The sequence below is a fragment of the Urocampus carinirostris genome, chromosome 4 (genome assembly GCF_059441175.1).
Source record: "Urocampus carinirostris isolate Australia breed hairy pipefish chromosome 4, RoL_Ucar_1.0, whole genome shotgun sequence".
Classification (NCBI taxonomy): Eukaryota; Metazoa; Chordata; class Actinopteri; order Syngnathiformes; family Syngnathidae; genus Urocampus; species Urocampus carinirostris.
In genome coordinates, this window is record NC_142352.1 from 28,420,161 (window position 1) to 28,445,563 (window position 25,403).

At 40.3% G+C, this 25,403-nt stretch overlaps 2 protein-coding genes across 4 annotated transcripts in view; one reads left to right on the plus strand and one right to left on the minus strand.

Annotated features, from left to right (window-relative positions):
* Positions 1–12,163, minus strand: part of LOC148367201 (transcription initiation factor TFIID subunit 4) — a 156,047-nt gene extending 143,884 nt beyond the window's left edge. For all 3 annotated transcript variants that reach the window (XM_088334024.1, XM_088334023.1, XM_088334025.1), the window contains exons 1-2: positions 10,694–12,163; positions 7,469–7,635 (exon numbers count right to left, since the gene is read on the minus strand). In XM_088334024.1, the coding sequence (XP_088190150.1) occupies positions 7,469–7,635; positions 10,694–12,053 (1,527 nt within the window). In that variant the 5' untranslated portion in view covers positions 12,054–12,163. The remainder of the gene's footprint in view (positions 1–7,468; positions 7,636–10,693) is intronic.
* A 358-nt stretch (positions 12,164–12,521) lies between these two features.
* lsm14ab (LSM14A mRNA processing body assembly factor b) lies at positions 12,522–24,140 on the plus strand. The gene is made up of 10 exons (XM_088334027.1): positions 12,522–12,877; positions 13,219–13,382; positions 18,904–19,063; positions 19,193–19,372; positions 19,463–19,543; positions 20,594–20,788; positions 20,854–21,016; positions 21,996–22,022; positions 22,102–22,345; positions 23,250–24,140. Exons 1-10 carry the CDS (start codon positions 12,754–12,756, stop codon positions 23,271–23,273), a joined length of 1,362 nt encoding a protein of 453 aa, XP_088190153.1. The 5' UTR covers positions 12,522–12,753; the 3' UTR covers positions 23,274–24,140.
* The last annotated feature ends 1,263 nt before the right edge of the window (positions 24,141–25,403 follow it).

The window sequence follows — 25,403 nt, forward strand, 5'->3', positions numbered from 1 at the left end:
GAAAAGGAAAAAGGGCAGGTTGCTGTGAGCAAGATTCTACTTTCACGTGATGATTCTACAATCAAGTCTGTATCACATATCAACCAAGCATATGCAATGGTACCGTTTTATACGAGCACCTCTACAAACGAGAATTATGATATAAGAGTTTTTTGGGGTTTGTTTTTTAAAATCCACTTAGCTGTACGGAAGAAAATCCAGTTCAGGGGTAGTGCGAGAGGGTACCTGATTCCACGCCTAGGTTATACCTTTAGAGCACCTGTATTCCGTATTCAGTTCGTCTCAATCGCATCTTGTTAACCGCATTTTATAGCATATCCTTTTTGTGACTTTTTTGTAAGGTGTCTGAAGAAAAAAAAGAATGACGATAATTGAAATGTAGCTAGCAATAATAGAAAAACACGAGCGCTGTGTTTTTGTGATTGACCAAGCCAAGAAGTAAAATCGTAAAGCGAGCGCCGATCACAAAGTCATGGAAGAATTTACCTGTGGCTTCTCTGGAATCATTTCTAAAGACAAAAAAAAACAGCTAAAAGAAGGACGAACCCTAGAAGTTAGGGTCAACAAAGGAGATTAGAGAGATGCTGACTCAGTTGGACAAAGTTTCTGCTTTCGTTGAAAAAAAAGACCTCCGGAAAAGTGGTAACTGTTTCTCCGACAAATCTCCTTGGTTATGTTTTATTTAATTTTTTTAAATACATGTTGGAAGTGATAGTGTTGCGAGGCCAACTAAAAGGGCAAAAGAAGCTCAGAGTAGAGACGCTTCTCTCAATTCATTCAAAAGAGAAAAATAATTTTGCATTGCTGGAAACTCAGCAAAATGTAACTTGATGTCAAGTTTTGGACAATTTTGACAAGTTTGATCATTAATTATCTTGCCACACTTGGGATTATGGTTGCTCACTGTTGTTTCAAGCGTTGCTCACCGACTTTGTGTGAACGCTCAGACCCGTGGAAGATTAGAGGGAACATTGGATGGATGGATGGAATTACATTTTATTAATCTTGATACTGTCTTCTTTTATTATTATTTGAATGTGTTAGTGGTCAGTAAGACAGTAAGAGTGTTTTGTTGCTAATTAGGTTTCACTTTGATCATCATGGGAGGTCGGAAACGGGCCGATACGTTTTTAATTATTTCATCTCAGGAAAATTTCGCTTGGTACACTAGCAATTCGAGCGATGAGCACAATCCTGGAACGAATTTAGCCGGGATGTAGAGGTACCACCGCATAGACCTATTGTATGCGCACACAAAAAAGGACTGTGAAGAAATATCAAGTTTTTCCCTTCCACTAAAAGTGAGCAGGGTATTAAAGAGCCCGAGGAAGTCTGCATTAGCGGATTTCATGAAGGGGGTGAAAGTGAGTTGTTGGGGCTATAGGGTGCTTCCCACCGCCAGCGATGCAACCCTGTTGCCGCGTCGTGCTCCTTCTACCTAAGCGTCTTTTAAAATAATCAAGCAGCAGGCTGATGAATGATTGAGGATGCTATGGATGGAAGGAAGGAAGGAAGATTGTGATGCCTTCCTATTCACCCCTTGGGCTCTGTAAGAAGACTGACAGGCCCAAAAGCTCTGGGAATAAACACCATAACATCTTTTATTCACCCCACTACCCCCACAGACACACACACATACGACCCTGTTCATACTTTTTCCTGGGTAGGGAAACTCAAGGCAACCAACTAATTTGTCTGTCAAAGACAATGAAGATGTAAAAAATAAAATATTCTTAAGTGTATTATTGAGAAAAAGTAATCTATTTTTGCAACTTATTTTGTTTTTTGTTGCTGCTAATGTTATTGCGCAAAACTGTGATAATATATACCTTGCAACTAATTTTGGGGATTTCTGTTGCAGCTAAATGTCATTCCAATTCCTTTTCACAGCAATATTTTTACAATGCACTAGTCTTTTTCATCCATAAACATTTCACTACTATAGTAACTTAGGCCAGTCTCTAAGCACTACCTTGTCAATATTTATTGACTATTTATCCTGAATGTCTTTTATCTTTTTTGCATGTTAATCCTGGGGTGCCATGTCTAATCTTGTTGAATACAATATTTCACAACGTTGACATAAATGACTAGTCCATTCAATTTCTATATGTATACTGTATATATTTTTCAGGTAATTCAATATGAGGAAATACTAATTTGCAAATGTTAAAATAATATGGCCTGATCAAAATGTGAGACAACAATACTGCAAATTATTTTTGCAAGATTTTCCATTGTATGGATTAAAATCTTAATTGATCTCAAAAAGCTAGTTTCAAGTGGCACTGTGCCTTCAGCGCTAAAGAATTTAGCATTAAATTATTGATATAAAATGTTAATAATGTAGGGTATATATATTACAAGTCCATAGAATAGATTATTGCATGCGGCGCAGTGGTTAGCGCGTGTGCGGCACAGTTCTAAGGTTTTGGGAACCTCCTGTGTGGGTTCAAATCCAGCTATCGGACTTCCTGTGCAGAGTTTGTATGTTCACCCCGTGCTTGCGTGGGTTTCCTCCAGGCACTCCGGTTTCCTCCCACATTCCAAAGACATGCATTTCAGGTGGATTGGCCGGTCCAAACTGTCCCTAGGTGTGAATGAGCGAGCTAGTTGTCAGTCCCTGTGTGCCCTGCAATTGGCTGGCAACCAGTTCAGGGTGTCCCCTGCCCACTCCCCGATGATTGCTGGAATGGGCTCCAGCACCCCCGCGACCCTACTGAGGATATGTGGTGCAGCTAATGAGATGAGATGAGATCAATCATATAAATTAAAGACAGTTATTTTGTGACATGGTGGTGTCATTTTGCTAAAAGATTACAAGGTCCATCGTTATTACCCATATTGAAATAAATATCCACAATACTTTGATTCTGAATATCATCCCATGTTGTTCATAAAATATCTATTTAAATAGTTTTTAAAGTACTGTACCTCAGAATCAAGCAAATAGTTCTAAGCAGGATTTGAAGACGGTAAAGTGCTGCCATCCAGTGTCTATGACATGTGCTTACAGCTGTCACATGTAAAGTTTTACGGTCCACCGATTACCGTACAGTAAACATTAAATAATCCTATAACAGAATTTACAATTGCAATAAGCCATAGCATGGGGTGTGAGATGAATAATTTCCAAAGCTAATCATGTATGACAGCTGTCTACATTTCAGACAGCTTCCTTTAGTTTATGTAATACTCATCAATACCACAAAATTGCTTAATATTTATGTTGATCTATGTAAAAGATAAATATATATTCTATTTATATACTGTCCTGTTTTAATGAGTGAAGTCTTCACAGGAAAATAGTGATTAGTCTACATCTATAATTCAGTGGATCACCATTTGAGCCCTCTGTGATACTTAATTTTTAATTACAGCCTCATCTACACAAACAATATTAATGGGTATAAATCTGCTATAATTATATCCAAATTAGAGGGCGAGGGCCTGGAGTAATGACTCGGTGACAAATAAATTAGGAGGAAAATCATAATTTAAGACAGGGGTCAGAAACTTATGGCTTACAAAGCAGACATGGCTCTCCTCATGAGTACATGTGGCTTGGAGATAAAATGCTACCAGTGTATATTTTCCCTGGGGAATTTCAAGTCTGATGATCTTTCAGCCGAGTTTGGTACATGCTTTTGGTGAAACATCCCTGATCAGCGGGAGTGTTTCCAGTATACAAAGGGCACCGTCTTGACTAGAATTTCCAGTCACGGTTTACACCAATATACCCCGTTTCGGCGGTAAGTTGCTAAGAAATCCTTTTTATGGAAGCTCATTAAATAATGTATTTTCACTTTTGAGGCATTTTATTACAAAAACCAACAGGACAAACTTTAAACACAACAAAACACCTGTCAAGCACACAGAGCAATTTGATTGGATGTGCAGTAAAAGTGGGCGGATTTGATTGGGTGACCGGTAGGAGTGGCTCGATCCGTGCGCACATAGCACTGCTCCCCCCTCTTTTACACTCGGCCACTGCGCCCAAGGGAAACATATCCATAAACTTTGTTTGCTGTTTTGGTGACATATTTACAAAAGAACTCTGCTTGTTTTCTTTTTTTGGGAAAGCATTATTTACGGAAAAATCAAAGTGAGCCTCAACAAGCTTAAGTAACTGTGGGAGGGAGACAAGTTTTAAGTGGTATATTTGTTAATATGGGACACAGGCTCTGGCATTATTGTTATTGTTTTATAAATTTTAATAAATCATCTAATGTCAAACTGTGAAATAAAAGTGAAAAAATAACTTTTGTCTGGTGAGCGGGTTTTGCTCTTTGGGTCAAAAAGGTACCTAACCCCTGATTTAGAAGCTTTAAATTGAAACAACATTTCTCCGAAAACAAGTGGGTGATTCTCTGGAGCAACATTTCAAGTCTGCATCTTTCTTTTAACCCTAACTTTTCTCCAAAACTCTGCAAAAAATGTACAAAAAGTAGTATAATGATCCACCTTAAGTGTCATCATTTAAACATAAAACATATGCATTTCAAATATTATTATGTATTTCAGACAACTTTTTGTTGACACACATGCTCAATTTTAATGTGTACACAGTGCAAATGTAATCAACTTCCCTAAGAGCTGTATGCCATAAAATTATCAAATATCTTATTTTTAATAATTTTATAAACTACACTAAACATAATTTCATTATCCAATTAAATGTATTGCATTTATATTTTTACTTGCTATTTTGTTCAAATTCTACATGTCTTAGTAGTAAATTTCCACCCAGTTAGAATGTGCTTGATTGACGACAATACCGCCAAAGCCATTAACAGGAAGTGATATCATTTGAATTTGACAGGAGTTCAACTATGGAAAAAGAAGTAAGCTTCATCTTTTACCCTCCTTAATTTCTATTTTTTTTTAAGTTCTGACCTGTTATGGCAAATTATGGAAAATGATTATGGAGAAGAACTTTATTTAACAACATATTAGATTTAGTTATTAAAGTTTTTTTATACTGTTGAAAGTAAGCTAGCTAAAAGTTGATCAGCTAAAGAGCTACAGCTAGATTAGCTTTAAAAATTCCACCGTTAGATTTCATCCCCTCAAACCTATGAACCGATTCGAATGGAACCTAACAGGGGCGGAAATTCGGTTAGGGAGTGACAAAAATAATAATAAGTAATAATAAAAATATTCCATATTATTAATATTATAATAATGATCTATATTATTAATATAATAACAATAATAATATGAACTTCATAATTCCAGAGTGTGTGCTAGGGATGGTTAAGAATGACTGATATTGACGCATATAATGTGGAGGGGGTAAACCATTGTATGCTGTTGGGCCTCTGCTGAAGTGTTGCATGGCACAGCAACTCACCCCTTGTTGTGCTGTGGGTTTAATGTTCAGTGTCAGGTTGGGAAGAGTGAAGGGGAATGAATGTTTGGTGAATGTGAGTGTGTTCTTGACTCTAGCCTCTTCCGATGAGGAGCATATGGCTTTGGTAGACAGACAGACAGACAGACAGACAGACAGACAGACAGACAGACAGACAGACAGACAGACAGACAGACAGACAGACAGACAGACAGACAGACAGACAGACAGACAGACAGACAGACAGACAGACAGACAGACAGACAGACAGACAGATAGATAGATAGATAGATAGATAGATAGATAGATAGATAGATAGATAGATAGATAGATAGATAGATAGATAGATAGATAGATAGACAGATAGACAGACAGACAGACAGACAGACAGACAGACAGACAGACAGACAGACAGACAGACAGACAGACAGACAGACAGACAGACAGACAGACAGACAGACAGACAGACAGACAGACAGACAGACAGACAGACAGACAGACAGACAGATAGATATACAGATGAACTTCATATAGTATAGATGTATTTTTTTATGAAAAAAAATAAGTTTTTTTAGATAGGTTTTTTGGGTAAAATGATTCCATGTTTGTTATGAAAACATTCAGAAACACTGTTTAAGAAAACATCCATAATATAGGATTTTAATAATTTATTCATTTATTTATTTTTTCAAAAATCACGACACAAAAATGTTGCCGCTAACAAAGAATCACCCAAATGACAATAGAGATAATCCTATCATCAACATTGGAAAAACCAATGATGACAAGACATAAGTAAAAAAGAGAACTAGTCGAGCTTTTTCTGGTCAAACGAATTCTGACTGTTGACATTAGCCACTTGAAATGAAAAATATTCTCTTTTTCGTGGGTTGCTGAAAAATATCGTTTTACATTCAAATAATTAGCAAATATATAACAAGTCAATCTTTTTGGCAACACCATACTTACGCTAAAAAGTATTATTAGATGCAGTTCTGTATAATGTAGCCGACTAAATAAATCCACAAAATGTCACTCTTATGTAACAAAATATAAAATCTTTCAAAATGAAAATACTGTGTAAAAAGTTGTAAAAACAACTGCCATTTGTGGGGTGTGCATTTTCCAATGGTACATTAACCATTTCATTAAAATGTGATAGAATCATCTTTAATTGCTGTAAAATCAGCAAAATGTTATTTTCTTATCCCAGCTTTTGGACATGTTTGATAATTATTTGGTTACCACTCGCAAATTTAATGTTGCTGACCATGATTCCAAGCGATGCTCACATACTTTGTGTGATTGCTCAGACCAGTGAAAGGTGAAAGGCTAAATTGATTGACTGTAAACACTTTTTTGTGATAACTGTATGTAATCTGTTTCTATTTTTGCAAGTGCTTGTCATAATTTGACCCAACATTTCATAAAGTCAAAAATGAAATATGTTCCTACTAATTTATTACATATTTTTAACTGCCTATTTCCCTTAATAGCATTAAATAACGTTACGCTTTTTGGGCTGAACTGACCTAAATTGAAATGTCTTTATTGTCATTAACATCACTGTGGTGAAACACTGTGTACAATGAGATTAGACATGGCACTCCAGGGTAAACGAGTAATAAAGACTTTAAAGAGAAAAAATAAGACAAAAGACTGTAAGGATAAAAAAGCAAAAATATTTACAACACTGTGCTTCGAGTCTGGATTTAGTTGTAAAAATAGTGTAATGGAAAAATAGTGCATAGTAACTATTGTGTAATTAAAGGAAGCGTAACATTTTTAACATTAAGCAGCAAAAAAAACTTATTGAATGAGTCCCATGATATATATTTTCACAGCTTTGTGTGCTACTTGAGAGTGGGGATGGCATTAAGGCTAATCAAAACTACTTAATATGTTAAAGTGATATTTCATTCGTAAAGTAATATATTTCTAAGTATTTTCTAATGCATTTTATTAGTTGATAGACCTACAGATTGGATTAGTGACCCTGAGCAATGCATACATAGCAGCTTGGTTCACTGAGATCAGATGCTTGAAAGAATAGTGCATCATACCAATAGTGCAATGAAAAGTAGAGCAATAAAATTTGGTTGTACTGATCAAAGTTACCTGTGGTGTGCTGACTCTGAAGGACGCCCCTGTTGTGGGAGTTGCAGGACGTGGAGAGATGTTATTCTGGGCCTGACCCTGAGCCTGAGCTTGAGCCTGCGCCTGGGCCAAAGCCTGCTGAGGAACCAACACCAGCTGGCCCAGCTCAGTCCGGACCAGCACCATGCCTGAGAAAGCAAAGGGGAAATTAATTAGACATAACTGTGGGGGGCAGAAACAACCATCAGAGTAGATGAAGAAGAGGCAGAGTGGTCAGGATGCACTCAAAACCATCACGGATGTCTTTTCTAAAAGAGGGGAATCTAAATGGACTGGTACCTCATGATACAAGCACCTCTAAACACAAGAATTTTGTCTTACACATTATATTTGCAAAGATTTTGCTAGCTATACAAGGAAAATCCAGCTCATGAGCAGTCCCAGGGGCTACCACTAGAGACTGCTCGAGACCACTCACCGTTAATGACTGCTTACCGCTAACATCAGCTCGTACAGTTTGCGCAAGAACACTTGTACAGTCAAAAGAAAATTGTGATGTAAAACAATGTGAGTGTATGTTTATTGACAGTTACAGTAGCTATAATTTTCCATAGAAAAGTTGTTAAACGATGTACAAAATATGAAGTAATCAAAACCAGGTATAAAAGGAACACGTATTTTTTTACAAAATAGGAAATAATCAAAAACACGTAGAAAATACGGGGAACACGTATACCTGTCAGTTACTCTTACTTGCAAACGACCCCGCCCCTACCACACCACCCCGGTCCTGCGTACTACACCCAAAACTTCGTTACAGTGACTGGTAAGATCTCATACACATACGTAACTGGCATTTTATTTTGTTAATATTATATTATTTATGTTATTATAGTATTTTTATATTTAGTTACTATTTGATTGATTTTTAGAGGACGGTAAGATGTGTTTTATCTGTTTTTTTAGAGTAGTTAATTTTATTCTAGGGTAGATTTAATCAGAGATGTGCTTTTTAATCATTGCACACAGATGTCCATTTTGCTTACACGAGATGTACCTTCAGGCAACACGAGTGGTGGCGACCATGCACATTAGATGAACTTTCCAGGCTACGTTACGACGATAAATGTTCACAAATTGTCATGTTCTGTAGTTTTTGCACTTTTATGATTTGTTATCTTTCTGTGGAATTATGCTATTCGATGTCTGATAGATATGATTTTAACTAAGACAAGGCAGGTTGTTTGTCTATTTAATAATAGTTCAGTAAAAGGTTAAAAACTAGTTCAATGGGAGTTTAAGGTTGTATAATCACAATATGTAAATGGGCATTTCTGTTCTTTGATGTACGTGGAGAGAATTGAGGAAAAGTACAGATAGTCCGTACCTAGTCTCAGGAAGAGACCAAGTGCTGTTAATGTTATAGCTGGCACTTGGCAGGAAAGAAAAATGTCTGGCCTGACAGGTTACGTAGTTACATGTTTACCCAAAAGACAGTCAAGAAGAAATACGTTTCCCTATTATTCATTCTAAAATGGCAATGTGTTTAGGATCACTTACTATTTACGAAATACAGACTCTCCATTACGGATACAATTGGGGTTTTAGGTCTGCTCTACTAACCCTTAATAACCATGTTTGTCACCTACTTGTTAACAATACCTTAATTCTGTCACCCTGAGAGGTAACTATAGCAAGGGGTCGCAATTAAATTAATTTGGACAGACAATAACCTAAAAGTGTAGACCCATGATAATATCAAACCACATCCATTGGACCCATTAGGTATTGCTGACTGTCTAAATATGTATATGCGTGTGACGTCACATTAAAACTATCTACAGACAACACACGCAATGTCTTAAAATGCCCACCTTTGCCCCTTAGTCATTAAATAGTAGAAACGAAGGAAAAACAGAAGTTTGGTAAGAATAATAGAAGGATAAAACACAGAGACACATAGGATAAATAACGGATCTGTAACGATTGGGTAAAACATTGGGAAAGTATGGTCGCAGTGGTGGGCCGTCAGGGCCTGCAAGGTATTTTCTGCTGCCCCAAAAATATCTGAATCATGTGATGTTAATTATATTTTGTCCATTGGTACATATTAACAAATTCAAAATTGTCCGCCAGCCTTCTTTCATTGCTTGTCTCCTGGTTGCACTGCTTCTCGATGTGTGCTTTCATATTCAAGCATTCGACCTCACATTTCAGTCATTACTTGTTGCCAGGGTCAGAAATCTATCTGGAAGCCTTCAAAATAATTTCTGCAGGCCCAGAGGTACACAATAATTGTCAATAATAATGCAGTTGGTTTAACCAATCAAATTTAGTGTTGGCAACCCCATGGCCTTTTAGAAGGTGTAACGAAACATCAGCGGATTCACAAACTGTGATCGGCTAGGGGTGGGAACGGAAGTATCACAAGGAAAAGGGGAAGAAAAATACAGAATCCCCTGGTCCACTGCTTCTTTGGAAAATACTTTTTCAGCCCTAAATCGAATAAAAACTTAAACCAAAAATACAACAGGACAACTTTAATCTCAGAATTAGCTTTGATGGGCATAAAAAATAACTTCTTGATGGAACTGAAACTGAGATTGTGTACGCCAGAGTAAATTAAATCTTTTTAAGGAAAGAAAGGAGGACCTATTTTATGCATAAATAAAAGAGTTTTGGTGAGTAAATTTGGCTATATTCCTAAATAATAGTGCAATTGTATGAGGTGATACATGGATCCCAAACGCTAGGGTCGTAGAGCCACCACTTACTGTTTTGTGTCTTGGGCTGTTACAGCCTGGCAACACACATCCCTCTCTAGGCAATTTTTGGGCGTAAGGTTTTACTCCCCACATGAAAAACATAGTACTGGTTTTCATGGTTACCAATTGAAGGAGCCTCCTGGTTTAAATAAGATACGACACATTCATCCTCTGGTGGCTGTTGTTTTTCAGTGTACAGCGTCATCCTGCTCATCAGACATGAGCCAGCGGCGTTTGTGTGACAATATTGATACTAGATCCTAGATCACTGCGAAGAAAAACTATTTTTTCCAAAATGTAAAGTATCACATTTTTGATGTTTTTTATATGTATCTCAGCTCTAGATGTAGTAAATGTTTTATAGCCATAAAATAGTTATTGAGAGTTGGACTGACTCAGCCATAGCACTACTGAAGGGGTGTGAAAAACAAGGCCCACGACTGAGAGGGCAAGTCAAGAAACTGGGTGCGGCGAGCCATACCAGCTGGGATGGTGAACCCAGGCGGCAGCTGGATGGTGGTCTGCTGCTGGGGCGGTCTGACAATCAGCTGGGGTGTGACAATCCTCTGAGGCGTGCCTATACAGGGTCGTGCTGGTGTGAGCGTGGTAGGCGAGGCTGCAACTGGAGCAGCAGGGGCAGCCGGGATAGCAGAGATGACCGGAGCGGCGGGAACAACAGAGGCGGTCGTGGTGGAGGGCCGAACTGTGGTGATGGTGGTGGTCACAGAGGTAGTCTGAACAGTGATACAGCTTGTGGTCGTCGAAGCGGGGGCTATTGTTGTGATGGTGGTTGTAGTTAAAGGTAAAGTTCCAGTGGTGGTGATGGAGGTGGGTGCCGTTGTCACGGCAACTGAGGAAACAGCGTTTATGACAGAAGTTGTGGTTACACTTTTGGACTGACACACACTGGGGTTCACTGTCAGGGTTTTAGTGAGAGGTTCCTGTACAGGCGGTGGGGGGGGTGATGAGATGGCAGAAGGGGAAGCGGTGTCAGGGGGCGTTTGGGCACCTTGCTGGGCCAACGCCGACACGCTGGTCCCATTCTGAGCTATGCTGGCCACGATGTGACTAGGGAGCCTTTGCAAGGCGATAGTGGGAGTACCCCGGTCCAAGGCAATGGACGACTGGCCAGTAGATACACTGGCGCTGGCAAGAGTGAAAGTCGACGTGGTGGTGGCCGAAGTACCCGCCGGCCCAGAGTCCGAGGGGCTCCCACATGCGTTTTCAGACCCCGCTGTTGGACTCCCACCACCGCTGTTCCCACGGGCGGTCACCGCGGCACCGTTTAGACTCTTGATCCGAGCCGAAGCAGTCCGGCGCAGGGTGAAGTGGCGTCGCTTGGAAACGTCCACGTGAGGCTCACCTGAATCCGTGGAAGATTTCGCGGATGTGGCGGCGGTGCTGATGCTGCTAGCTGGCGTGGAAGTTGTCAAGCCGGACGCGGGCAGTGTTGTGATGGATGCTCCATGTGATTGAGAGCCGCTGTTATTGGCGGCAGCGGCGCTGGCTGCTGCGGTCTGAGCCGAGGGAATGGTGCTGCCTTGGGATGGAGTTATGACTGTTTTATCCGTGGAGTTTAAATCCTGGCGCATGTCGGGTTTATTACGGCGCCCTTGTTGTTGTTGGTCTACTGTTGTGGAGCCCACCGGAGCTGGTAGCGTTTTCCCCAAGTGATGGTTAGCGGGGACAACTGAGCCAGCGCCGCGGCTTTCGTCGCTTTTGCTCGCCGAGTTGCTCTGGCCGGACAGCTGGGACTCCAGAGAGCCCACCAAGTCGCTCACTGCCTTCTCGTCCACCTCGGAAAAGAGCATATCTTCCAGGGGGTCGGAGGCGCCCGCCATCTCTGATCTCCTATTGCTTTTTTTTTCTTCTTTTTCTGTTGCGCATGCGTGTTACTAGGCATTGTGGGAATGAGTCTGACGTCAGTAGACTTTTTTTTTCAGAAGCGAGACGAAATGGTCGCATTAGTTGCTCCTTTTAAGTTATTAACCCAGTAAAACAATTAAGGTTTGTACGTTAGCCTCATGCCAATAGTTTTTAATAAACCTTTTTTTTGTTTTGATATTCGCATAAATCAATTGTGCCGAACGTTATCTTTCTGAATTTGCGCGCAGACCATATGGGGGCAGGGCGAAAGGTTTGTGTGGAATCTCGCGATAAGACGGGAACTTGACACGTCTTGAAGTTTGCCCCTTATATTCTTCCTAGTCACTCTTCTCAACATTTTTTGAATAAAAACAATAATATAATTAATTTCATGGTATAACTTTGTAAAGAAAACAGTTAAAACTTATAACTTGGGAAACCGTGCCAGCCACATTTCCCAGGATCCTTTGCGTTGGTTGAAAATAACCACCATCACGGCCATGTCGTGTCGTCGAAATCAATTTTGGCACGGACGAGAGAAACTCACTTCCTAACTTACTTTCTCCGGCTTTGTTATCCTGAAACGAGTCTTGGATTTGATAATTTTGACGTCTCTTTGGAGTGCGAACCCTTGAAAAGCGAACGTTCGCATTAAATTTGAAAAAAAAGAAGAAAATGAGCGGTGGAGGAACGCCGTATATCGGTAGCAAAATTAGCCTCATCTCCAAGGCCGAGATTCGCTATGAAGGAATTTTATACACCATTGACACTGAAAATTCCACCGTAGCTCTTGCCAAAGGTAAGCATGGTGACTCTAAGTGTATGTCAAATTTCATAATCTCAACTAAAAATTTAAATTGTAGCCCAAATCTATGAGCAGTTTCGGCAGCGTCTTTCTTTAAGTGCGCCAGCTAGCCCAATGGCTAACGTGTGCCCTTTGTTTACGTTATATTTTAGCTAGCTGGTGTTAGCAGGTCCTAAAGAGTTCCTTAAGCTACCCAGACACCGTAGCTCAAGCAATTTTATCCAATGGTGCTGACTTTGGCCATCTCATAGATGCGGCCAAAAATGTGACGTGTCTAGGTTTTAATGCAGAATTGCACCTATAATCTGAATGACCATTCTTATTTCTCCAAACAGTCCGTTCTTTTGGGACGGAGGACAGGCCCACTGAAAGGCCCATTCCGCCTCGGGATGAGGTGTTCGAGTACATTATCTTCAGGGGCAGCGACATTAAGGATTTAACTGTCTGCGAGCCTCCCAAGGCTACTAGCAGCCTGCCTCCAGATCCAGCCATCGTTCAGGTGAACCATTTTTTCAGCCTTCGTTGCATTGCATTCAATTTGGAAGCACAGGTGGTTGCAAAAGGATTCAAGATGCTCTTAATTATCATGATCACAAAATTCTAATACATTTTCTTTGCAGCCCCGGTGTACAGTCTCTTTAAAAATAAGTTTAAAGCAAGAATACAATAAAAACCAAATAAATTATTTCAATTCACAAACTATGATTTCTTATTCTGTTTCAATACTTATTTAAAAAAGACAGACATCATGGTGTGTAATTGATGTTTGTAGATTTGGTTACTACACTGCAACCTGTGAAAAGTTTGTTACACAAATCGATTGGTTTTTAGAATGTGATCAAGTATAGGTACCCAGTTCTCCCGCTGGTTTGTAAAAAATGTTCCTTGTTGAATTAGGATATCTGATTTTTAATACCGATCTTGCCGTTTTCCTTCACATACTAGGAGAACTATTTTTTGTATACTGAAATTAATGTCCAAAAAGGTTATTCAAGAGCCATAGCTATGGTAGCCTTTGCTTAAAGAAACACAGCCCAATACAGAACATTGGTGCAATAAGCTTATACTCATATTATTCCTGGAGTGTCAGAATGGGGACTGAACCATTTTACCCTGCCCAATTGCGCATTCGAGACTTTTGGGGCCAGGTTCACACTGCTGGAAGAGTGAAGATTTTTTTTTTCCTCGGGTGTTTAGGTCAGTCTGAACGGCACATATGCGCCTTTTTTACACCAGACGCATGCCACTTTCATATGTGGTCCTAAATCAGACACGTATCCAACATTTTGGAATGCGACTGCTGTCTGAACGGTCAACGCGCATTCATGGGACCTGCACGTCAGCGATAGGCGGCCGACATCCCTATTCTGCCTTAAACCAGGCAGGAGAAAGCCGAGAAGTGAATAATGATGGGCAAAAACACGAGTGTCATTGAATCACTGATCCATGTTTGAATATTTTGTAACTCGTGAAACGGCCAACATTGCATGGCGAATTCACAACTTGTCGCTCGAGTTCATTCTTTAAGCGATAGTATCCTCTATTGCAGGGGTCAGGAACCTTTTTGTCTCAAAAATCCATTAAAGCAATTTCTTTTAAAATTTAATTTGGGAAAGAGCCACAATCTATACTTTGGGACTAAATTCAACAAAACCGCTAAACCCACGCTCTGGACAAAAGGTTATTCTTCAGCACAATATACAGTATGTCACAAAAGTGAGTACGCCCCTTCACATTTCTGCATGGATTTCATTGTCATGTTCAGTAGAACAACACTGAAGAAGCATCACTTTGACACAAAAAAAGGTACCTTGTGTAAAACTTGTACAGCAGTGTTCATTTATTTTTAACTTTCAAAAAACTATAGCCATCAATAACTAAACCCCTTTGCATCAAAAGTGAGTACACCCTTAGATGAAAGTTCCTCAAGTGTATGATCTTAGTACTTTTTGGCAGACTCCCCACTTCTTCAATCTCTGCAGCAACGCTGACAGCACTCCTGCACCTATTTTTCTTAGATAACATTTGGATGTGACGTTTATCACCTTGACTAAACTGTAGTCAACAATACTGGGCTGCCGCTGCAAATTTTAGTGTTGGTTCGGGTTTGCATGCACCACAATAAGATTCGCTCTGTCAAATTTGGAACGACGTGGAGGAAATTTGTATGAAATCAATTTTGTCCCCGAGCCATATGTACTCATGAAAAGAGTTATATATGGCTTGCGAGCTTGAGGTTCCTGACCCCTGTTCTAGTGGTAGTTAACAACATTTACCTTTTATTCCACCAGACCGTATTCAGTAGGGGAAAGTGAGGCTTTGGGTTTTATTAATATTTGGGGTAGGGACAACGCTACTTTCTCAAACATGAGTGCATTGGGTGTGACGTCTCGTGTCCTCTTGTCCCCATGTGTGGCAGTTGTTGCGCGTTCACACGGGATGATCAAGTCGCATTTAGTTGGTAATGTGAACAATCTCCCCAAAACATCGGATTTTTTTTAAAAAAAGGGGGGGTGGTTTATTTTGATCTGCAGTGTGAACATTGCCTTTGTCATTTTTTTTTTTTGTACATTGGTAAAATGAATTCAGGTAATCTATCATTTCTCTGTTGAAAATAAGCAAATTATTGTCAAAGAGCTTTTGAGTCTAGGAATATGTCATAAAAGCAAGGGACATTACGTCATTGCCACAATGTTTATCAAGAAAAATATTAAGGCCACAAGTGATACCATGTCTCCCAAAAACTGCCTGGTGAGGGATGGGTTTCCCCTGGCTGGACTCGTCCAAGACACACCAATAGAAGTGGTACCCCTGACGACCAGTGTGGTTAAGGGATCCGTGAGCTTAGAGACTGGCCTAAATCATAATAATGGTTCAATTTTAAAAAATGGTGCATCGTAACAACAGTGAAATGAAAAGTAGTGCAATAAGATCTCTGCAGCAATAAAAAAAATACAAATAATTTGCAATGTATACATTTTAAGTTTTCACAACCTGGCGGCACCCATCCCCTCTCCAGGCCATTATATATATCAATTTATTTGTAAATTCATTTTCACCACTTACACCGGGGGGTACAGTCAATGCTTTTGCAGCAGCGCTTGCGCCAACTAACATGTTTACAGCATCTGGTACAGACACCCGTTGCCACTTCGGTTATCGCTGGTTCACTCCTTTCCTAATTTTAAATTGAAATGCGTTTATTGTCGTCGATATCAATGTATCATGCATTACAGTGTTTCCCATAAAATTTTGTGAGACTCAGTGGGGTGGACAGTCTCGACGTGTTTTGGGGCGTGTCCACACTAGTTATTGAAGGCAATGACACTGCATACATGTCACACCCACAAACCATGGTAAACGAGAGAAGTTTAATACAAAAAATAACTTGCTCGTCTCTCAGCTATCTATCTATTTTACCTTGGTCACATCCCTCAATAGGGGTGATCGACGGCAAGACAAACGCATACAATAACAAAGTAAATAAAAAAGGGGGGGGGAAATAGCAAAAAACACACCACAAAAATTTGGGCCGTGGCCAACCCAAATGCCCAAACAAGTTGGGCACCTTGGCACCTAAGTTGGTCATGCTTTCGTCCCTCCAGACGGGACACAAGAAAGTGGCCATGTCACTCTGGTCAGGGTGACACAACACACTCTTCTTTTCAACAGCAGGACCAACAGCTTTCACTGGTTTACCTCTGCCACATCATACAGGTGCCCTGCCCATCCCTTAAAACGCGTCTAAACATCCCACTATCCTTTTGCATCACCTCTTCACTCATTCCAATCACCAACAAGAGCTCTAGCTTCCACTATATTTAGACTTCTTTCCTGCAGTGCACTCATAATACTATCCATCCACGTCAATCGCGTCCTTCCTCTTCAACATTCGCCCCTCATCCATCCTCTCCATGTGTCCAAACCAACAGAGTACTCTATCCACACGCTTGCTCAGTTCCACTACTACTCCAGTTTTGTCTCTCACCATTTAATTTCTCAATCTATCCAATCTCTTCTCTCCCAACATACTCCTCAAACACTTCATCTCAAAAACATTTAATTTCTTTATCAAATCTGTGTTCAGGCTCCAAATCTTTGCACCATACAACAGTCGGCACAATCACTCTTATACATTCCCCTCTTAACATCCATTCTCATACTTTTGTTGCACATCACTCTCCTCAGAGCACCCAAAACCTTGCTTCCTTAATTCACTCTGTGCAATACCTCGCACTCCATTCCACCAACTGCAGCAACATCACAACCCAAGTACCTAAAACTTTCAATGTCTTCCAGCACCTGTCCATGCAACCTTATTTCAAACGCCATGCCCGCTTCATCACGTGAACACTTCATCACCTTACTCTTCTCAACATTCACACAGAACTTACGCCTATCACTCACTCTTCCAAACTCTGTTACCAACCTTCTCAATGTTTCCTCAGAATCAGGCACAAGCGCTGTGTCATCTGCAAACAACTGACTTACCTGCCACACCGTTCCATTGTTATCGATCATCTCTACACCTCTGCCAAATACTCTTGCATTCACGTCTCTCACCACACCATCCATGTACACTCTCTCAACTACACTTAAAATAACAAGAGTTGTTCCAATGCTGTATTAGTTGGAGATATCTTATTGGCAAGTCAACAGACCAAAGCTCCAATATCAATTTGAATTTAATTACATTTAATACTTATATCAGTGATTTAGTATTGACAGTATTAAATATCAGTACCACTACTTTAGTGATTTCTGCAATGACAGAATGCCCGTTTTGTGAGACTCCTGTGGGTGGACAGTCAAGCAGGGTACGGGGGTCCTCCATATTGCAATATCTGTTGAACTATTCAATGTGCTACTGCGGCAGCCTCACCCACCCCACCCCTTAATATTAACCAATAAACGAAATGTGAGTGAGGATAAAAAAAAACCTTTATTAAATGCATGTTTCAGTTTTGTGTGACAATAAAACCGTGCATAAAATAAAATTGTCTTCATTGATATCAACGTTGTGAAACATTGTATGCAACGAGATTGGACATGGCACTCCAGGATAAAACATGAAATCAAGAGAGAGAAAAAAAAATGACTCAAGATGAATAGCCAAAAAAACTAATTATGGGTTGCCTGTTATCTGTTTATCTTTAGTTGTTCTTTTGTTAGTCGTATACACTCATTTGGTAGTGACGTCATCTCAATGAAAGTTTGACCTTTGGGGGGCTTTGATGAAGGTGTGACACTACTTTGCAGATTTTTACTTTTCACCTGTTTATGCTCGTCTTAACAAATCGGGTAAGAGCAGCGATACAAATTTATAAATGTCCAAACAATGCTATAACCAGTAAAATCTGTAACATAAGGCACTCTGTCCCCTTCCAATAGGACAGGGCTACCAGCTCTGTAGCCTAGATGGTAGGGCGCCCGCTCCGAGACTGGGAGGTCGCTGGTTCAAGCCTCGGCCGAGTCATACCTAAGACTTACAACATTGGTACTCATTGCCTCCCTGCTTGGCGCTCGGCATTAAGGGTTGGAATTGGAGGGTTTGGTCACCTAACGACTCCCACACAGGACTTGGGTCCAAAATGGCGGCGCCCTGTTTGGCTGCGGCTGCATCGGCTCGCTACAGTTTAACTGTATGGGTCAGGTGTATGGACATTTCGTTCTGTGTGCATGGTTACAAAGAATGACAATAAAAGTAAATTCTATTCTATATTGCAAAATATGTGTGCTAAAAGCGATAGCATATTTTATATATCCCTGTTGATTAATTGCGTGTGTAATTGATTTGAAACCTTTCATGAATTACAAAAAGTTTTCCATAATGTTTGTATGGTTTGGTTTGCTATAATGTGCCTATTTCCCCAGAAAGATTTAAGAGCAAACGGGGAGAGAAAATGTTACAAGCATTGAAAAGAAATACTATAAGAGAGCGATATCAAATGAGTATGTTCCCCATTGTCATCGTGTTTTAGTAAGCTACAGCTCCCAATGTTATGCATTTGTTGTCACAGTCATCTCTTGGATCAAGCAGCAGCAGCACCAGCGTTCAAGGCGCGTCAGCGTCATTCCAGTCTACCGGACCGTATGTCCCCTTCAGCAGGGCCCCGGTGCAAACCTATGGACAGTTTGGTGGCTCGTCCATGGGTGCCCAGCAGTTTGGTGCACCTGGGGGTAAGTGACATGGGAAAAACTTTGCTCCAATGTTGGTAATGGTCTGGCACTCTCTGTCGACGGGGTATTCGTTTTGACTGAATCCTCCCATGAAGACCTTTTGAAAAGGAGTCTTGTTTTTTTGCACAGGACGTACTAGTCCACAGCTGGACTCTTTAACAAAGACCTCCGCTATGGATAAGGCCCCCGCTGCAACTGCTCCAGTGCCGTCGGTCGGACAAAGGAGTCAAACGGCAGCCCCGTTGCCCCGACCCGTCGGGGGCTCCGTTGGCAACCAAAAGCCCCCAGACCTCCTGGAGCAGAGAAAGGGTAATTCATCAAAGCACATTAGTGAACTTAAATGGCAGTCATCAGTTATCTTGAATGTAAGAAAGTTTGATTTTTGTCCATGTGATTTAGGTCCCGAAGTGACGAAAGTGACCCATGGGGATCATGAGCATGCTGCTGTCGAAAACCGGGACCCCAACAGACGTCAAGGAGGTTTGTGGTTGGCATAAATGTTGAAGCTAGGGCTGCAACTAGGGACCATTTTTAATAGTCAACTCACCACTATTAGTTGAATAATTGGATGATTATTATTTTTAAATTTAACCTGAAGTTGATTTTGTCATGTGGAAAATGATAATAAACACAAGAAAAATGTTACAATCAAAATACATCTTTTATTGAACATACTCCGGATTCGTACAAAAAATATATAAAAATGCACTAAAACCAATTGGGCGCAGTGCTCAGTCAAAGACATAAATCCATAAATAAAATAAAATATTTCCTTTTTCACAGACCGGCAAATAAATAAATCAAGAGGGGAAAGTATTCCTTTAAACTAAGAAGTCTCATTAGCCACTGCAGTAGAACAGTAAACCAAACAAATATTATTTGCACTTTGTAAAGTACATTTAGTGGTCAACTGCTAAGTCTTTAACAAAAGTACTTTACGATTATCAACAGGTTAAATTCAAACTATTTTAAGAGTTGATGTTTGTCGGTTTTTAAATTTAACTGTTTGGATTTTGTACTGCATGCATTTCATTTCCAATATTTTTTGTCAGGCTTCTATGGCCAAATATACACGAATAAAATATACATTACTTGAACGTCACTTCAATCTTACCGGACTCTGTTTCGTTCAACCCTCCCACGTGCTCTTCAAAATTTTATGTGCCACTAAGCTACCGCCATCATACACAATATCTGCATCACAAATTTTGCGAGTAGTTTTTGTATTAGCTTTATCTGTGCTGAAATACTCCCAAATTTTAGAGGTTTTTGTACTTGATGTTGCCGCTGCCATTCATGTTACCGCTCAAGTACGAGACTATTGCGCATGAGCGATTCTCAACAAAGATTATATTAATGTTGAGATGCCTCACTCTGTTAGAATGTATCTGGTGACAATAGTCCCGACTATGGAATTCATTGTCAACTATTTCTATCAAAAAGTTTGCCGACAAACTAATCGTTGCAGCCCTAGTTTAAACACGCATTGCTTACCACAGGCCTCATTTGCCTAATCACATACATCGACAGGTCAGTGCTATATGTCTGGTGGCAACCAACCTGTTCGTCGCGGACGTGGCCGGGGCAGCCGCAGCCGAGGCAAAGTGAACGTGCGCAGGGATGGAATGATGAAGTTCGAGGAGGACTTTGACTTTGAGACAGCCAACGCGCAGTTCCACAAGGACGACATCGACAAGGAACTGCAGACCAAGCTGAAGCTCAAAGGTGATCAAACCTAAATACACTAATTTGTGCTTGAACTTGTTTTCAAATCTTATTTGAATATACAGATGACAAGGTGGAAAAGACGCCAAATGGTGAAGAAGCCGACTCGGAGCATCCAAGTGCGGAGGCGTCAGTTGAGGAAGAGGAGGCGGCAGGGGCGGCGATCCCACCCTGTTACTACAACAAGAACAAGTCCTTTTTTGACAACCTGTCCTGCAACGACTCGAAGTATTTACAACATCTCTCTTATTGTTAAGAGTACTGCAAGTTCCGGACTATAGGCTGCTACTTTTTTCCTACATTTTAAACATTGCAGCGTTGATTATCATACGGTTTGTTCTTTTTTTGTTTCGCGAGGCAGCTGGTCGTAAGGGTTACTGCAGCGACTCTGGGTGCGGTCCGAACCCGTCTCCCAAGATCTCCCCGGCTGTGGTGCCCACCAGGGTCCCACATCGACGCAGATAGGCCTATACCAATGTCTGGCAGCGTTACAGCTGGTTAGAACTGGTGCAGACTAGTGGAATCTGACTATTTCGTTGAAACAAAGTGAAGTAATTTCTGCCAAGTGCTCTAAATGTTAAAGTCAAGAAATTCAATGAAGCATGGGTTAACGGCACGAGTAATTAAAGCAAAACATCGCTATTTATGCCAAGTGCTCTAAATATCAAAGTGAAAAAAATTCAATGAAGCATGGATAAACTGCGAGTAATTATGACTCCCTTGGTTTCTTGATGGCAATCTTGACAGAATCGGCTGCAAAATAACTAGAGCAATAAAGTAACACATTTTGCTGTGATTAAGACATTTGCGGACTGTGTTCCTAATGATGTCACAGATGTTTTCTATAGGAAAAAGATACCTGATAATTAGTCTCCTCCTGTTACACCAAATGACTCAAGTGTTATTTTTCTGATTTTTTTTCTGAATGCAAGAAATAAAAATAAAAGTTCATTTATATGGCTGTCAACCCTTCGGCATTAAATTTTGTGTGGCTCGTACAAAGACAAAATTTAGTCCTCAAATTTGCGTATGTGGCTTTCAATCAGGTCCGCTCTATAGTCCAGAATTTACAGTAAACACAAACTATAGGTTTCAGTATTGTTAATATTTAACAATGAAATCCTTTCATATATTTACAATAAACACTCAAAAATATTTTTGCTCCATAAACTCATGCCTTTTTTTTTTTTCTTTTTTCTTTTTTTAGCAAATCGCATGATGGAGGATTTTCCAGGTACGTCATTGACTTGGTTGCGAGCATGTCTGAAGTTTTACCAGAAAATAGCTGCAGTTTGTTATATTTTGGGTGGCAGAGAGCGGAGGTCCACTTGGGCGGAAGAGCGACGGATGAACGCCGAGACGTTCGGCATTCCGCTGCGGCACCACCGTGGCCGAGGGGGCTACCGTGGCGGCAGGGGCTATATGGCGCCCCGCGGAGGTCGTGGACGGCCATCCGGCCGGGGCTCATATGGGCCACCTCGAGGGGCTCCGCCCGGTTTCCGTGGCGGTTTCCGAGGGGGAAGAGGAGGCCGCGAGTTTTCCGACTTTGAATATGCGGTAATATGATTTTGTTATATGGCAGGGGTCTCGAACTTAATTTACCTGGGGACCATAGGAAATAATCAGCGTGAGGGTGTTTCGCATCAGATTTCGTGAGAAAAGCTCTGATGAAACCATTCCAAAGTTCTAACACAAAATAAGATGAAAAAATAAATCTATTCAAAATGGATAAGGATATCAACCAGGAATAAATGAAGTACTGGTGTTATAAACAACTGGAAAAAAAAACACAGTTCCTGAATTTTGTTTTCGGCTTTCTTTTGGTTTTCTTTCATTTTTATCTTTATGAACAGTGAACGTGAACTGTTCTGATTATGGCTTCTCTTGCCTACTGCTTGCAGCTATCAAAACAACCCCAAATTTGACGCAAAACAGAAAAATGATTTAATATGGAACCTTAAAATTAAAATCTACCCCAAAGAATGACCAAAATGACTAAAAAAAAAAATAACACTGAAAATGGGGGGAGTACCAAAAGAAAATGTTAACATTTGAAGAATGAACTATAAAATAAGACCAATAACTTTAAATGTACTGAAGATAATAGATATATTAATATGCACATGCAAGAATATAAATTGCATATATATTTGTGGCTCGACAGGACATGTGATTCATACTGGAATTGTTCTTTTAATGGTACTGAAGATATTTAAAAATTGGCTTTAATAGTCCATTAGTAATGCTTGAATTTGGCCATCAAAAAGGTGTTTGATTCAGGGAAAAAATGACCCAACAAAAAAGACTTGAATGACCCAGCAAAAAAGCTGAAAATAATGATTGCTTTTTGTTTAAAAAGGAGGGCAACAACCACCATCACCATGAGTCGCGTGTTTGAGACCCCTGTTATAGGCGACTGTATTTTTTCCTGAAAATGTAGTTATTCCGTTCTTTTTTTCAGAGGGACAAGAAAGTAGCGGCGTAGTCCTGCCCCTTTGGCCAATGACCAGCCGTAGCTCTTTGAAAACACGTTCCGGGGTCCTCACATTTGCCAGGAAGGAAGAAGACTGACGGATGTCACCTCCATTTTTGTTATCTTTGATTTGGATTCATTGCAAGATGTGTAAATAAGCCGAGTTGGTTCCGCGTGCTGATTGTGCTTAGAAAGTTTTTTTTCTTCTTTTTTTTTTCTCTTCTATTTTGTCAAGTCAACTTGAAGGAAACCAAATTTGGGCACATCTAGCATGACAAAACGCACACAGGATGTCTGCCTGTTTTATTTCTTCGATCAGCGAGCGCTTTGAGTAGTAGTGAGCCAGCAGCCCTAAATGTTTGCTCCCCCCCTTCTGAAGCCTCATTCACTCACACATCCCGTTCCCAATAACTTGACGCTTTTTGTTTTCTCTCAAACAGAAAGGGACAGCAACTGGAGACGTGACATTTTCATTATTTTGGCTCCACTTTGTATTTAGGGAGTGCCTTGAATGTTGGGTGGGGATTTTTCTACAACTCTCCCTTTAATGTTGAAGCTTTCTGGCAGACGTAATAATAAAAAGCACTAGGAGTTGACGAACTTGTGGCGAATTGCAAAAGAAATCAAAGATTCTGAATATGTTTAGGTTAATGTTGCACACGTGAGCCCGACACTGCATGATGACCAATCCGTTGCTTTAAAACCAGCTTGGAAACGGACCAGTGAATTTTTCATCTGCAACCGATACGATTTAGTTTCTTCTTCTGCGCTTCTGGAACATTTTGAAAACCAAGGAATTGTTGTTTTCCTCAAGAATATCAGTCAAAAAAATTGAGTTTTTACATTTAAAAAAATAAAGACTTAAAACAGCAAAAGAAACGTGGCATTTTTTCAACGTTTGTTCTTATTCAGTATAGAGTTGTTTCTTATATTTGTACTTTATTCTCCCTTTTTTATACAGTGGCTTGCGAAACTATTTGAACCTTGAACTTTGTGACCTTTTGCCACATTTCAGATATAGATCTAATTTCTTGTGAAGCATCAACAATAAGTGGGACACGATCATGAAGTGGATCAGGCCTTATTGGATAATTTAAACTTTTTTAACACAAACGAAAGAGTGGGTGTGCAAAATATTTCAGCCCCGTTGAGTTAATACCTTGTAGCGCCACCTTTTGCTGCAAGTCGCTTGGTGTATGTCAATCAGTTTTGCACACCGAGAAACCAATATTTTTGCCCATTCCTCATTGCAAAACAGCTCGAGCTCAGTGAGGTTGGATGGAAAGAGTTTGTGAACAGCAGTTTTCAGTTCTTTCCACAGATTTTCAATTAGATTGAGGCCTGGACTTTGACTTGGCCATTATAACACCTTGATATGTTTTTTGGTGAACCTTTCCATTGTAGCTTTTGTTTTGGATTATTGTCTTGTTGGAAGACAAATCTCTGTCCCAGTCTCGGGTCTTTTGCGGACTCCGTCAGGTTTTCTTCCAGAATGGTCCTGTATTTGGCTCAATCCATCTTCCCATCAATATTAACCATCTTCGCTGCCCATGCTGAAAAAAGGCGTCCCCAAACCATGATGCCGCCACCACCATGTTTGACTGGGGATGGTGTGTTGAGGGTGATGAGCTGTGATGCTTTTACGCCAAAAAACGTCTTGCATTGTTGCCAAAAAGTTCGATTGGGCCTCTTGGCTGCATCTGATTAGTTTTCTCCTTGTATGAGCTGAAAGTTTATGGGGACGGCCAGATCTTGGTAGATTTACAGTGGTCTGATACTCCTTCCATTTCAATATTATTGCTTGGACTGTGCTCCTTGGGATGTTTAAAACTTGGGAAATCTTTTTGTATCCAAATCCAGCTTTAAACTTTTCCACAACAGTATCTCGGACCTGCCTGGTGTGTTCCTCGTTCTTCATGATGCTCTCTGCACTTTAAACAGACCTCTGAGACTATCGCAAGTGCATTTATACATAGACTTGATTACACACAAGCGGATTCCATTTATCATCCTTAGTCATTCAGATCAACATTAAATCATTCAGAGATCCTCACTGAACTTCTGGACAGAGTTTGCTGCACTGAAAGTAAATGGGCTGAATAATTTTGCACACCCACTTTTTTTTTTTTTTTTTGTTAAAGT